Source organism: Gekko japonicus, unplaced genomic scaffold (assembly GCF_001447785.1).
Source record: "Gekko japonicus isolate JY-2015 unplaced genomic scaffold, Gekko_japonicus_V1.1 scaffold162, whole genome shotgun sequence".
NCBI lineage: Eukaryota > Metazoa > Chordata > Lepidosauria > Squamata > Gekkonidae > Gekko > Gekko japonicus.
The window spans coordinates 752249-768930 of NW_015176456.1; the positions used below are offsets into that span (position 1 = coordinate 752249).

The window sequence follows — 16682 nt, forward strand, 5'->3', positions numbered from 1 at the left end:
TAAGCAAATGGCATAAAAATTGCAAGAAGAGTTGATGGTGCCTATCCGGTAAATAGCCCCCAAGTTTAAATTAAATTTGACCAAGAGGTCCAATTCTATGGGGCTCTGAACAAGGCACCCCCAGCATTGTTTCCTACAGGGGAAAAAGTTACATGGTTTCCCCAGGGCAAAGAATAGTTAAAGACACAAGAGCAAGCAAAGCAACCACTGTCCAAAAGCCTCCTAATGCAAACAGAACCAACAAGCCCAACAGAACCAATGCAGAACCAGGAAATTCCAGAAGAACCAATAGGGCAATGTGGCAAGCCTAACACAGCCCATGCCAAAGTAGAGAATTCAAGCAAAACTGATTTAACAAGGAGGAATGTACTAACATGAATGACAGAATAGCCTATTGGGAACAATGGGAGATGCGGGAATGCCCACTGGATATAATGGAGCCAGAAATGCCAATTAACTTGCATGGGCTCAACTCAGAAAATTTTGAATATAACATTTGCCATGCAACCAGTGACTATGCTATTGGGAATTCTACCCATGAATATTGAAAGAGAAATACATGAACTATTTCAATATATGTTAACAGCGGCACGAGTAGTATTTGCAACTAAATGGAAAATGGAGTTCTGCCCAAATCTTAAAGAATGGAAAAATAAGATGGAGGAATATGCCGTTATGTCAAAATTGATGAACCATATAAATAACAGACCAAGTACTGAATTTGAGAATAAATGGAGAGTTTTTATACCTATTATAGAAAGAGTTGTAAGAGTGATACAGTATTATGGTTTGATTATTCATTTAATCAATAGTCATATGATTTTTATCAGTTACTTGGAATTTTTTATATTTGTTACTTCCTTGTTATAAATCATTTTAAAAGGTTTTCTGGCAATTTTAAATTGATATCAAATGTTTGTCTACACAATTTTTTCATAGTTTTTTTCAGCTTGAGAATAGCGGATAATTTATCTTAGGGAGACAGCGTTATTGGTAATGTTATAATGTTATAATGTTATAATGATTTACCAAGATTTATTAATTCATGTATGTTTATAATTGTCTTGAATATTTGTAAAAATGTGCCTTATGTTTATTTTTCTTTCCCCTCACACCTTCTTTTTCTGTACCCAATATAAAATTTAAAATAAAAAAATCTCATTAGAGAAAAAAAAAAACTTTCATGGGCTCTACTGAAAAATATTACAGCACAAAAGTTGTAATGAAAATTTGGAATAGATTTACAAAAACTGCGCCCAGAGTGGACTGACAGCCCCTGGGAGTAACATTAAGTGCTCTAGGATGGGAATCCCCCCCCCTGAGTAGAAAAACATTCCTTGAGGCTGGAAGCAGTGCTCTTAGACTGAAATGGTAGCCTCCAGAGTCAAATAAAACCCCCTGGGAGTAGGGTTGCCGGCCCCCAGGTGGGAGTGGGGTATCCCCCAATTTCATGGGCTCCTGCCGCCCTGCCCCCCACTCCCAGAAAGCTTCCTCCTACTCCTCACCAGTGAGTAGATAAGGCCTGGCTACCCTACCTGGGAGTAGAAGTGTGCTGAGCCTGGAATGATGGTCCCTGGAACCAGATAAAACTGCTCTGGTCCTGAAATCATAGCTCCCATTGAGGGAGGACAGTGCTTGAGAGTAGCAGAACTGTGACTGGAATGTCAAGCCCCATGATGGAATGACAGTCCCTGGAACCAGATACACAGCTCTGGAACTGGAATGACACCCCCAAGTGGAATGTCAGCCCCTTGGAGTAGCATACATTTTCTGCAGCTTGAATGACAGGGTCCAGAGTAGAATGATGGCACCTACAAATAGAATCAGTACTCTGGGACTGGAATGACAGGCCTTAGAGTGGAATGACAGTCCTTGAAGCCAGATAAACCACTCTGGGGCTGGAATTTATCAGTTCCAAGGACCATCATTCTACTCTGAAGATTGTCATTCCAGTTGCAAAATACTTCTGCTACTCCTGGGGTTGGCATTCCACTCTGGGGACTTTCCTTCCAGGTACGGAGCAGTTTATCTGGTCTGGAGCCTGCCATTCCAGTTGCAGAATACTTCTGCTACCCTTATGGACCATCTTTCCACTTTAGGGTGCATAATTCCAGTTCCAGAGCAATTGATCTGGTTCCAGAGACCCTCATTCTACTCTGAAGGCTGACATTTTAGCTGTAATACACTTCTCCTACTCTGTCTCCAGACGCATAATTAAATTAAAGAAATACAGTTCTGGGAGCCTTAAAATGCTGGCCTGTTATTCCCAGTTACTCCCAAATATTTCCAGAATGTTTTGGGACCCACCTACCCATGTCTTGGATATCCCAGGTATCATTCAGATCCCAAAAATACCCGGAGAACACCAGATACATTTTTTTTTATATATTTATTCAGACTGGAGATATTCAAATGCACATCCCTAGTGCACATATATCATGCTACACACACTACCCCTTAGACCAGGGGTGTCAAACATAAGGCCTGGAGACCTGAACTTGCCCATCCAGGGCTCTTATCTGGCCCACAAGCAACTGGGTGCAAGAGAGTGAAGGCAGGAGGCTGCTCAAGGGGGGGGGACACGGGGACACATGTTGAGATGTGTCTGGTTGAAGCTGTCAAGGAATGAAAGGAAATGCCTAGGGGGCAGGGTATGGTATCCCTTGGGGGGAAAAACCCTAGTCTTACATATGATTAAATACATTTATTGGGGCTTTTTGTGGATTCCCCAATAAATCAATTGCTTTCGTTCCTAGGAATCAATGGCTTCTGTTTGCATTTTGAGTAAAAAATAATATTGTTAATTGGGCTTGCCTGTGTCATTTGTAAAGTGTTTATCTCCAGTACCTGGCATTATATTTTATGGCAGACATGGCACAACCTGATAAAGTAACATCATTGTCAGATCCGACCCTCGTAACAAATGAGTTTGACACCTCTGCCTTAGACCTTTGGAACCATATTCGGATGTGACTTCACAGCAGCAAAACATGTTTATACAAGTGTCACAATGACAATATACAATTTTTATACTTTCCCCGACATATATAGGGAATTCTTAAGGTCTGAAACCGCCCTAAGGAAATCCACATGATCCTTACCCATGAATAGTCTATGGTACCATCACAATCAGTGGTAAGATCAGCTGTAAGTATACCTCTTCTTGAAAGGAACATAGATTTTTTTTTACTTGTGTTGAGGCTGAAAATCAATCTCACAATAGATACCCCCCTGCTTCTGACACATCATTACAACGACACTACATTTACATAGCACTGGAGAACATAGCACTAAGGAGAACAGATCTGTAAAAATACAACATTAAGGACATCATAGTGGCAGGCAGTTGCAAATAAGCAAGCAAGCAAGAGACACTGAACTGGATAAGGTCCACACAACTTGCAGGATGCAGAATTTTTGCTACGAGATGCTGATGAGATTTTGAACAGCATTTGCTGATGCATTTGACTCTACAGACACTAAAGTATATAGAAGATATATAATATTTGTCATATTTGGCCCACACCTATGGATCTTACACACTGTCCTTCAGTACCTATACCTATACCTCTTTATGCATTGACTAATTTTTGCATACCTATGAGCAGCATTATTAAGAAACATAGACAGGACACCAAGCTGTTGCCTGAGAAATGGCAACCACTGTGAGCAATCACAGAGTCCTAGAAAGTAAGAAGCTATGAATGCTAGTCCAGTTGTTAAATAAAGAGGATGACATGTAAGGGGATCAGGATGAGGAGCCTTGTGTCTATTTCTCCATGTTGTTCATTCGTTTTGATCTCAACCACAAAAGAAGTAGCTATACACTAATTTAACTCAAGGAATGATGCTGCAAGTTCTTTTGTAAAATCAGGAAGCTGTCTCACACATCCACTGATTCAAAGAAGAGAAGTTTAAATGCAAACAGTTGACAAAGAAGTAACCAATATTAGAATCTTCCCTATATATTGCTCGGCTGAATGCATGGTACTGAAATAGTTTTGCCTTGAAAAGAAATGCTAGTCTTTCCATTGACTGTTTGAAAGGCAAAATTGTTTGTCTAAAATAGAACATTTCTTTTATGTTGAAAAGACTATTCTTTCTTTTTACTCTAAATCTGGCAATGGGCAGTTTTTATGGCAATATTTGGTTTTTTAAAAATTAAGATAAACAGGAAAGATGTATGGATTTACAAATGCACAGCACTTAATTTTGACAAAGTTGTTTAATGATGTAACTCGTGGATAATTGAAATGTGATTTAGAGAACAACATTGTTAAAAAAACATTGTTAAAAGGTCTTATTCTGAAAAGTAAGTCAGAAAGAATTCAATATTTGGGGACTTTTAGCTTATAAAACTGATACATTCAATCATACATTTTCATAAGATGATAGCTGATTTGACATGACCCTATGATTAGTTACTGTTAGAATGGGGGGGGGGGAATCTGGGGCCACCAAACAGAATACCAGACAGTAGGTTTCAGACAAAAAACACAGTTCAATCCACATATGCACAAATCATCTGTATAGTTAATTAAGGATATTTTCAGGGTTTTTTTAAGATAAACTTTTCTGTTATAGCAAGTAACAGTGATACTTTTCTGAACAGTTTCATTATTGTCCTGAAATAATTTTCAATTGTACCATCTTCCTGGGCCATACATACTATGTTAATTCCTTTTCTAAACTATCTAGTGAGCCATTTAGCTAAAAGATGGAATACAAACCATAAAAATGAATAATACATTTAGTTTAGGTGACCACATTCCAGATTATATGGAGGAAAAGTCAGTAAAAAACATACTAACTTTTGCCATAGCCTGGGGATTCACAACCCAAATCCCAGATCACTGTAGTCAACAGTCATCAGATTATCAATTAAACATGCCAAGAATTTGTCAGATTTCTTATATCTGTGCTGGCTGGGGCTAGTAAGTATGCCACACCTGTTTTGAGCACTGGCTTTCTCCACCTTTAAATATGGCTGCTCTGCCTAATAAGAAAGGGTCCCAATGGACCCGAGCCTCTGAAATAACGGTTGGTAACTGGGAGAGGGGTGTTTTCAGCTGAAGCTGGATGCAGGCATGATGTAAAGATTCTAGCAACTTACTCTTCAGCCTCTGATATCATAGGGCTGTAGCCAGGGAATAACCAAAAGGTCTCACCTGAAGCAATAGTTTGCCCCACCTAGAAAGGTGGCAGTTCCACCTAGTGAGGAAGGCTAGCTATGGCCTGCCTGTCCCATATTCCTTATCTCAAAAACAGTTAATTTTTTAAAAACAATTAATGAACAAAAACAATTGATGAACAAAAAAGGCCTGAGAGTGCTACACCCCCACCAGTTATCACAGACTTTCCCCACATCCTTGACTTATTCTTGGTTTTCTTGGTAGTTGATCCCCAAGCATTGGAATCATTTTGGGCACTGTTCTTCTTCACATCCATCCTCCCTGTGCATTTTCACAGTTGTAGAGTCAGTTTATTTTCTTCCACATATGCCTTAAAAATGAATATTTTCAAGGGAGGGTGCTGTCATCATCAGTGGCATGACAGCAACCCTCCTTATTTTTTCCAAAAAACGCCCTAAAATATTGATATGATATAGTGTTGTAATGATAGTTTAAGCAGGTTCTCTGAATTCCCAGCTTACATTTTTAAAGTAAATCTTTATTCCCTTCTTTCATGGAGCTATAAGGGAAAAACACGAGGGGCGATATTCTGATTTATTCTTGGCAGAGCAGTAGGGCAGAGTGGGACATTACCAACAAATCTATGAGGCGTGCATTTGAAAAAGCCAAAGTCTGGAATAAGCTCTTTAATAGGGATCTAACAGAATAAACCCGCCCCCTCTTCATTCATCATTTGTTGCAACACTTGTCATTTTTTGCTCCTACGGGGGGCCAGGGTGGGAACCTAATGGGGTAGCCCTGTACAAATGTAGTGGGGTGTGTGTAAAGGATTGCCAGTGACTGTAATTTGGAAAGTAAGAGAAATAAGAATTTTAAAGGGCTGACTGAGAAAAATTATCTCCCCCCCTCAAAGTTTCTGAGATACTGGAAAAACCATCGGAAGGAGTGACCTTGAAAATTATTTATCAAAACATTTCCCAGGTGTTCAGCCAAAAGGAGGTGTAGAAGCAACAGGTCTGGGCACAAAGTCAAAATTGAAGTAGTATTTAAAATAAAGATTAGACAGTCTGGGCAGAGAGCCAGACTGTGAAGTAAACTAAATAAAACCAAAAATCTGGCTGGAAAGATTTGATAATAAGAAAAGCACTTATATCACGCTCAAAAGCCATCCAAGATGGCAACCCAACCTAATGTTAAAACTACGCAATTAAAAACACCTCAACCATCATCTCAATCATCACCTGGGGTGGAAGGAGTCACAATATCTAAATTTTCAGCCCCAGCACAAAAGGAGATGCAGTCATTGGTCCAACTTTCTGTCGCAGAAGCTGTAGATCCCATCAAAATTTCAATGAAGAAAGTGGAAACAAATATGGAACAAATAACAGAAAAATTTGTGAGCAGTCTACAAGCAATACAAACACTAGTTTCAGAAAATACAAAACAAATTGTGGAATTGAAGAAGAAAACAGAAAAGATGGACTTTAAGACGAAAAGGATTGAAGATGAAACTAGGAGACTTGACTTGAAGCAAGAAGAATATGAATAAGAGCTGACTATACTTCAAGTCGACAAAGCAGCGTATGTATTGAGATTACAGAATATTCCTGAGGAAAAAGATGAAGACATCGTCGGAAAAATGGCTAAGATTTTAGCAGACTATATGCATGTGGAAGATGAAGAGATGCTAAAGGAATTTGGTCAAGTATTCAGGATGAATTCAGCATACGTGAGATGAATGAAAGTTCCAAGGGAAGTACAAATCCAGTTTGGCAAAAGAATTATTAGACAGAAAAACAAATTTAATACAAATATTTAATCATTTTTTTACTGTATCATGTTTGTGGTACAGTGGGTAGAGTTTTGGACTAAGGCCTGGCTAGAATCAAATTCAAATCCCTACTTGTTATGAAACTCATTGGCTTATACTGAGCCAGTCATTCTCTGTTGGTCAAGCAGACTTCATAGAATTATTGTAAAGATAAAATGAATACAGGCAAGAACCATGTACATTACCCTGAAATTCTTAGATGAAGGGTGGGATAAAATTTAATTAATAAATAATACTCAAATGGTTAAGAGATAAACCATAAAAAATAAACCATGACAACATGGCAAACAACTATCACAATGCTGAAATAGCAATACTATAGAATACCCATACAGTTTACACTTTATCACCACCAAGTGGAATAAAAAGATGGAATTTCTAAAAGAGGCAAGCTAGGTAGAATGTGGATGTTGAGGTGATGAAAAGCCTCTACTGCTCAGTGAATGCCTGTAGATTATCACCTAGTTTATCACCTAATGTCATTCCACATTATCCTAATTATCACCTAATGTTATTCCACATTAAAACATTCAAAAACAGTCCTTAAATAAGGCCATTCAGCATGGTTAAATGCCTTTCCAGCAAAAAAAAAAAAAAAAGTTAAGTTGTAGCCAATTGTATTAGGAAATGTTCTGATATTATCAGGTAACAACATAATGTTTAGAAAGCCAGAGCCGTCATCCTTCAATCAGCAATAATATTAATCTCCTAGCTTTTTATTTTACTGAGCTGCAAACATTTGGAATAGGAAAAGAAAAAAAATAAGTTCTAGGGGCTGGAATCTTTATTTTATTTAAAAACGTGAGTCCTACTTTTCCATGTTTTCACAGTGACTAACAATAGACAACAAGGTAAAATACAATTGATAAAAAATACAATAATATCACATTAAAAACAAATAAAACAGCCATTGCCACAATCAACCATTAAAATTTCATTCAGAGAATTTGCTACCAGCAGAAAACATCTATCCATTCACAGTATGAGCTACCATTTTTGCCTTCTCCCAACTTTTAGTAGGCTGGCCAAGTCCCCCCAGGGGGCGGGGAAACCCCCGCCCCAGAGGCCCGTTACCCGCCGCCGCCAGATCAGGCCCCGGGGGGAACTCCACCCCCAAAGCACGCGACGTGCATGTCACCCAGAGGTGACACGATCGCATCGGGCTCATTGGGGGCGGGGCCACGGTCATCCAAGGGAAAACTCTATGGTTTTCCCTTGGATGGTCGTGGCCCCACCCCCAGTGTGCCTGGTGTGTCCGGCGTGGTCACATCACTTCCGGGTGATGTGGTTGCAGTGCATGCGCGCACACTCCAGAAGCGGCACTTGAGTCCCCCGCTCCAGCGCCGAGTCGGACTTGGCGACCCTAACTTTTAGACAATTTACACTTTTGTTTTGCACATAGTCATTAATTATTAGCGTTACCAGTAGGGTTGTCAATGTGTCGGTGTGACCTGTAATTCTTGAACGATTACTGCTGGTCAAATGTTAACCATACAGGCGACACATACCATGCTGCTTTTCCAGCAATAAGCTAGCAGTGGATTTTGATTTTCCAGCTCCAATATAGAATTTGCAAATATGTCCTGCCTTTGTTTCATTTGTATGTTATGAAAATTTTTGTTTTGCCTTTTTTCGTTGCTGGTATTTCCAGCAGTACTTGTTGTTTTTACACCGTTTTTATATCACCTATATGCAATTGTCAAAACAAGTTAAACATCGTATAACTTAACAGGATCCATTGGGTGTGAGGAAAGAGAAAGTGAAGCAACATTGTTAATGGAGTGTTTTGAGTTGAGACAGTTGTGAAATTCAGTAGATCCATAATCCAACATGAATATGACAACAGTACCAACATTATGCATTCATGGTAAGTTGTAAATGTAGATACAACCCAGTTGTTTCTATAATATATCTCCTGCACCCTGAATTTATGTTACAACCCTTTTTATACGTACCTTCTTTTTTATCCTCCTGTGCAATCTTCACCTTTGTATCTGTGATATCTTTGAAAGAGGCCAAAAACAGAACTACATCCCCCTTTTCATTCTTAATAGGGACAATGTCCAATAGGCACCAAAATGAAGACCCTGTATGGAAGAGAATATGTTTAATTGAGACAACTGTCCTTTGGTAGAGAGAGAGAAATATTCAAAATATTGAAGTCACAACTAACATAATTCCAAGCCACACAAATCTTATTTAAAGAGTCAATAGTTAGAAAATCACAGATGTTCAACTCTCAGTAAATCTCTTTGCATCATCAGCCAAAGCCTGGTAATGCTTATTTCTCTGAAAGCAAAGTACTAATTTAAATGCAATATGCATCTCTGGGGATCATTAATAGAGTGTAATGAACCTTCTATCTTTTCTTGCATCCCATTTTCCTTTGAACTTTTAATGGAGGCCTGTGTTTCCATTTTAATGGAATGTCCCCCACTATGTTAACTCTGACATCTGAAGCTTCTGTTTATTCTGAAATGCCATTAGTTCAGATTATCAGGTCTTTTTCTTCTCTACCCACTCCCACACATTCTTGGCTGCAGACCAGATATTTAATGTCTCAGCCCACTGTTTCGAAGATATTAAAACTAATCATACTCTTCCTTAAAATAGCAGCTAAAGCATGGCTCCTCAGATCTCAGCTGTTAAATACAGTCAATCTGAAAGTCATTAAATGCTTGAATTATGTGCAGGAAACTATCTGATATCTTTTGCTTATGAGAATTACTGTAATAAATGTCTTTCGTACTAGGTGTTAATTGCCCTGTAGCAGCATGGCAGGATTATTTAAACATTCTTCTCTACAATGCATACAATTAAATTTGTCTGTTTAAAATAATAGATATATTTTACAAAACTATTATGGTTTATTTAATATGCAAAGAGTGTTTTTATTACTGAATGTAATTAATATTAACCACAAGTTTCAATTCATAGGGATATTTCAGGAAGAATACATTCCAATTATTCCTTGCTTTATGAAATTAACATATCGCTAAAAAAAAGTAATAAAAATCTAATGGACATCAGTTTTGTAAACACTGTAGTATGCAGTGAAATCTCCTGATGATTTTGGAGGGTAAGACACATCCTATCTAGGGTCAGCATTTTTCAATCATTGTGGTTTCATATTTAGGATCATGTTCCTTTGGGGATAGAAGTTAAAATAAGGAGCGGATTCACATGTTGCGTAGAAAGAAAGAGCATTCTCTTTGTGTAGTTCACTGGCCTTGGAACTGAAATCAGATGGGTGATAAGGTTTCATTTTTTAGGGATATATAACAGTTCTCTGCTTCTTAATTCTAAGCCTGTCCTGGGAAGGAAAAGACTTCAGTTGCTCAAAGCTTAAGAAGATAAGAACATAAAAAGAGTCCTGCTGGATCAGAGCACTGGTCCATCTAGTCCAGTATTGTCTCTCACACAGTGACCAACCAGTTTCTCTGGAGGTCCAACAACAGAGCATAGAAGCTGAGGCTTTTCTCTGTTATTGCCTCCTGGCACTGGGATTCAGAAGCTGACTGCCTCTGTACATAGCCACTGATAGACCTATCCTCCACGGATCTATCTAACTCCCTTTTAAAGCTGTTTTTGGCCCATAAGCTTTTTAAGAATCCCAGTAGTCAAGCTTTTTAAGCTTGACTTTGGATGTGTTTGCCTGCTGTTTGCACCATTCTTTTTTCTCTGGTGCATTCTGTGCATTTATTCTACCCTTACACCAAGAATCACAGTTTTTTCTTAAATGAGGTTGAAATGTCACCTGTGATGTGAGAGAGGCAGGGCTGGCCTGTCATTGTCAAATCTTAGACTCTCGCCTAGGGCATTGGCCCGACGATGAGGGTGCTGGCCCGTGACCCGAGCACCCCCCCCCCAAGAGGAGGCATCGTGGCTGCTGTGATGGGGAAGCCATGGGCTCCACTCAGTGCCTGGCAGCATGGCAGGCCACCCAAAGGGAGGGAGGGAGGGAGTGGCTGGTGGCAGTGGATGCGAGCAGGAGTGTCAGGACAGAGAGGGTGAAGCCAAGAAGCCACCAGGGGAAGGAAGCTTGCTCTGGCTGGCTCCCGACTTGCATTACATTGCATAACCTCTTATGTCATTTTGTAAGGTACTTCAGTATGTTTGGATGAAGTTTTGAACGAAACAAAAATCAACTCTGGGGAGTTTCGTCAACCCACTTTTTTCTGTACTTCCGAGCCCACTTTTTTCTGTATTTTGGGTGTGCATATGAAAGACAGACTATGTAACAGTGTGGATGTATTAGCTATTATAAAATAACATTGTTAAATACAGTGGAGAAATTGTATTTCATTTCATCCTAAGCGCTGAGTGTCAGCCTGTTTTCCGGTTTACTAGTTGTCTTGGGCTGTTACCATTTATATTACAGAGCAACAGGCAAATCACCCTCTGGCTGGCCTCACCGGAGGAGCGGCGGGTGAGTGTTTCCCACATGAAGGTCTCTCTCTCCCTCCAATGCCTGGCAATCCAAAACAGGCCTCCCCCGCGGGCCACGTCCCACTCACCCGTCCACCGGCAGTCCTGCCCTGGCTCCAGGCTGGGTTGAGCGGAGACGGGGACTTGCAAGGTGAGAGCTGGGCAGGTGGGCTCGGGGGCGGGGCTGCTTCCAGAGTACGGCTCTCTTCAGGGAGGCAGCTGTTCCCACTCTGAGTCCACCAGGCTCCATGCCCTGCCTTCCAGTCACCTTAGGGACTGGCCCCTTGGAGGATCTGTGACTGTGGTGAGGGGGGCGTCACAACTTAGCCTCACCTAATGCACAAAAAAACCTGGGGCTGGCCCTGGGGAGAGAAGTGTCCAAAGATTTCTCATATTTTAAAACAAGGAGGCGCCATTGGAATGCTAGGCTTCTGGAGACTGCCAAAATGGTTCCCCTCCAATTTGTCCACAAAAGCATTATACGGAAAAAAAAGTTTTCAAAGCTTTCCCATCCCAGTGTCTCTGTCTTTTCTTGTAATGTCAATTTCATTTTGTGCTGACCATCCCCCCTTTGTTTGTGCACTCCCATTCCACTGCTTACTCCTCCATGCCCACCACTGCTGCCTCCTGCCACCAACTAGGGTGCCTTCTTAGGAACCAGCGCCACTGACCCATGCCCCAGGTAGCTACCTCTGCTGTGCCCTGACATGGCAGCAATGGGAGGAGCAACAGGGCCTGGTGGAAGCCTGCCAAGGGCACCTGGGGTTGGGGGGCTGAGGCAGATGGTGGAGGCAGCCAACAAAAGAGCAGCTCCCAGGCTGAAAACTGCCCCTTCCCCTCAGCCCCTTTCCTTGGGCAACAGTATTGGTGTGATGCAGAGCCCTTAGGAGGCACAGCTTCCCAGGTGGGCTGGAAAGAGGTGCCATGGGATGGGCAGGGGGGAGAAGGCAGTGAGGGAGGAGGCTGCCACCACTCTCCTCTGCTTTTTGCTCCTCCAGACAGAGACCGCCCCCCTGCTTTTTCCTGTCTGTACACAAAGTTAGGAGGGCAGTGTGGGGGGGGGGGAACAGAGACAGGCTAATGAGCTCTGTCTCCACTCACCTGCTCATTGTCACTGATCCCTCTTTAGACCTGTGTGGAACTAAGCCTCCATGGCTCCTTCTAAAGGACAGAACCCTGTCCTTTTTATTCTTAAGTCAACGAAGAGTTTAACAATAGGATTTTATTGGCAAATGAGATATGTGTGCAGGTGTGTGTTCAACTGTGGCTCTACTGAGCAGCCTGGTTTAGACTAGACTTTTCAGCAGAGCATGCCAAGGAGAACTCTGCACAGTCTCTGCTGGGGAGCCTGGTTTAGACTGCCCAACAGAGCCCACAAAGGGGACTGATCCTGCAGAAAGAGCCACTGCCAAGCCTGTGGGGAGAACTCTCCCCATGGGACCAGTGCCTTGGTATGCTCTGCTGGGCAGTCCAGTCTAAACCAGGCTGCCTGGCAGAACTCCAGACAAGCACACAAACACCTCGTTTACCGATAAACTCCTATTGTTAAACTGGTCCTGCTTGTTAAAAAAAACCCTGAAAGTTTACAAGTGAACACCAATGAAGGGGGGAAGATCATAGAATCATAGAGTTGGAAGGGATGGAAGGTGCAGAGGAGGAGGACTGATTGACCTCAGTGTGGGCAGTGGAGTGGGCACAGAGTGGTGGTAAAGAGGGTGGGGTAGAAAAATCTGAGGTTATGAATTACTTCGGCTTGGAAGTGAAGCAAGGGGGGAAATCATAGCAAAAGGACTTTCAGAAGAGCTGGAGAAACAGCAAACGGAAAGCAAACCAAGAGCTGAGGGATGAAAATCAATGCAGAACTTTTTTTGGGGGGGGAAATGATAGACATGCAAGGTGAAAGTGGGGAAAATGCAGAATGAAAAAAATAACATGGTGGAAAGGCATTGTGAAACTGAGGGAAACCACCGTGCATAAAACGCCTTTGTCTGTGGCCATCACTACATCCTCTGGCAGTAAATTCCACATTTGAATAACTTTTTTTGTAAAGTATTTCCTTTTGTCCATCCTCCTGAAGCTATGGTCCATTGGCTTCATTGGATGCCCTCAAATTCTATTATTTTGGGAGAGGGGGGAAAACTTTCTTTGTAACTCTCTCCATCCTGTTCATAATTTTATAAAACTCTATCATCTCCCACCTTAGTTGTTTCTGTTCTAAACTGAAAAGTTGTTGTTGTTCAGTCGCACAGTCGAGTCTGACTCTTTGCGACCCCATGGACCAGATCATGCCAGGCCTTCCTATCTTCCGCCATCCTCTGAAGTTTGCTCAACTTCATGTTCGTTGCAGGCTCTTAAACGTTTCCTCATAGGTAAGGTGCTCCAACCTCCTAATTGTTGTGGTTTCCCTGTTCACTACTTTTTACAACTCTGTGATGTTCTTTTTGAGATATGATGAGCAGAATCGTACACAGTATTCCAAACAAGGCCATACCATATTTTAACAGGGGTGTTATAATATTGGCCATTTTATTTTCAGTCCCTTTCCTAATAATTCAGGAAAAGCACTCAGCATATTCTCAAATTGACTTCATTTTTAATTAACATGTATTAAGAATTCTTTACCATATTCTTTACCATATTGCTTTGCCTCATTGTTCTTCAGTTGTAAAGTGAGACCAATGTGTTCTCCATGGTGTAAATGTGTTATAACACAGAATGTATTATGTGTATATGACTTGCTTCACTGCATTTGGCATTTAGAACTGCCTGCTTAGGTACCGCTGCATTCCCTGCTTTTTGCTTGTGGCACATAGGACAGGCCCAGGGATTTTGGACACCCTAGGCTAGGATGGGGAAACTACCCCCTGAGCTGGATGCAGGTGGGAAGTTGATGCTTGCCCCCCTCCATGGTGTCATAGGGATACTGGATGTCACCTGCCCCTCCTACTAGGGCTGCCAAGTGGGGGTGGGTGGCGGGTAAACCCCCGCTTTGGAGGCCCGATTTCCGCCGCCACGGAATCGGGCCCTGGGGGGAACTCCGCCCCCGAAGTGCAGCGTGGCTGTGTCACCAAAGGTGACGCAACCAGGTCAATCACGTTGGGGGCGTGGCCCCAATCGTTGGAGGGAAAACTCTATGGTTTTCCCTCCGACAATCGGGGCCACGCCCTCAACGTGATCGACGTCGCACGTCACTTCTGGTGACATGCTGGCGGCGCGCAGCGAGGCTCCCCCGCCGGTGAGTGAAATTCACTTGGCAACCCTACCTCCTACCCTCTAAAATATGGGGAAAGGAAGAAGAAAAAGAGCCCTCTGATGTCATGGGAAGGGTAGGTGGTGACAAGGCTAGTTAGTATTCCTTCACCTCTGGTATCCTAGGCTATGTGCACCTAGTGCACAGGGTGTCCCTCATGGTCTGGATTGTGTTTTATTCTAGACTGTGTTATTCATGCTAGTAGGGTAGCCAACTCCAGCCTGAGAAACTCATGGAGATTAGGGGGCAGAGCCTGGGGAGGGATTTCAGGATTTCACTTGAAATCTATGGTATATCTTGGGGTCTGCACTCTGAAGCAGCCATTTTTTCCAGTTGTTTGGAGATCAGTTGTAATTCCAGAACTCCAGGCTCCTACTAGCTAGCCTGCTAGACTCTGTCCATAATTTCTCCTACTCTGTTTTCGTCTCTAAAATGTTGGAAAGATATGCTCATGTTTGGGATGTAAATAAGAGATGGATAAAGGAATATCCTGTTAGAACCAAAAAGTTCCAGTGAAGGATGGAAAAAATGGAACAAGAAAGGTTTAAAGATAGGCTACCCTTAAAGGAAATTTTCAAGGAAGGGAGCACATCCTTTTCCCCTGCTCTATTTTTTCTCCCTCAAGAGTGCCAGGAGGGTGAGGAATTACCTCACTACAAACAGCTGCCCTGGAGGTTACAAGAAGGAACATTTTATTCTTGAATATCAGCTAGAGCTTTAGTTTCCATAATAGCAGTATAGAAAGGCAGCTGATGGAATCCCCCCCGGTTAATATTGCATCGAATCCTATTTCTATCCTCAGTTCTCCCAAGCAGTGAGTCATTTCCAGTACTTCCTAGAACTAGTCACAAATTCCACAATGCAACCAATCCATCACACAAAGTAAAGTAGGCATAATTTTCATCAATTATCCCCACCAACGGTGTGCCTCACAACATGGGTTGCCTTGTGAGGCCTTGGAATAACTTGTGATGATTATGTATTAACTGTTTGAATATGAATGACAAAAGACAATTGGAGAAAAAGAGTAATCTACTAGTGTTTGATTCTCATAACTGAAAGAGAGATAAAAGAATATTTTATTAGAACCAAATGGTCCAATACTTATGCACAGATTGTCTTTAGATATTTTTTTACCAGTGTGTCTAATCAAACAGGAATTAGTGCATATCTACATTAGAAACTTTTATCAACTTTGTATCAGTTTAAATGCAGGAGATTTCCCCAAAGAATCCTGGGAAGTACAGGTGATAAAGGTGCTGTTAGAACTCCTTAGCCCCCTTCACAGACCCACATTTCCCAGGACTATTAAACCAGTCCTATTTCTACAGAAGGGTAGGTCTATTTCAGCTGTCCCTGGTTCCGCTCATCATCATGTCATGATTTAGCAGCGTGGCAATCATCGAGCTCTTTGGTCAATAGGTCACTTATGAATAGCTTGTGTTAATGGGCTGCTATCCACGTCTGTGCATGAACAGTCAGAGTCATCCATTTGTAAAGTTAATCCCCCCTCCACTCCACTGCAATCATTTAAAGAAGGAATACAATCATATGGAATTTTTTTTCCCTCCTAAACTCCTTGGTGTCTTACCATGTGGCATTCAACTGAGCCTGTTGGAGTGAGCAGTGTTATAGCTGCTGATCTCTCTGGATCTGCAGCAGTTTTCTTTTGACAGGATTGCTTTGGCGCTGCTCAGGCAGCTTCTTTATACTGGGCCACCTTTTCACAGATGTCTTTATACTGGGCCACCTTTCCACAGATGCAAGTAACTGCGCAGCCACTAGTGGTAGGCAGTTTGTCCCATTTAAATCATGCTTACTACTATGTATGCACAAAGAGTGAGCAAAAGGGACTGGTTTGAGCACTTCAGGTATCTGATCCAGACCTGAACCGAGGGGTAAATTGATCTGCTCTACTGTGCAGGTGCAAAAGTGGTTGCGAGAAACGCATCCATCGTGACTGCTACCCAGGCATTAGGGTGCTCAAGGTAGGTGGTGAACAGCAAAGGTGAGATGAACCAACTTGCAGCTCAGCTCACAA

At 41.9% G+C, this 16682-nt stretch overlaps 1 protein-coding gene across 1 annotated transcript in view; it reads right to left on the reverse strand.

The window, feature by feature from the left end:
• KCNH8 (potassium channel, voltage gated eag related subfamily H, member 8) overlaps positions 1–16682 on the reverse strand; it is a 275136-nt gene that overhangs the window by 148743 nt on the left and 109711 nt on the right. The window contains exon 3 of the mRNA XM_015426954.1: positions 8919–9050. Within this exon, the coding sequence (XP_015282440.1) occupies positions 8919–9050 (132 nt within the window). The remainder of the gene's footprint in view (positions 1–8918; positions 9051–16682) is intronic.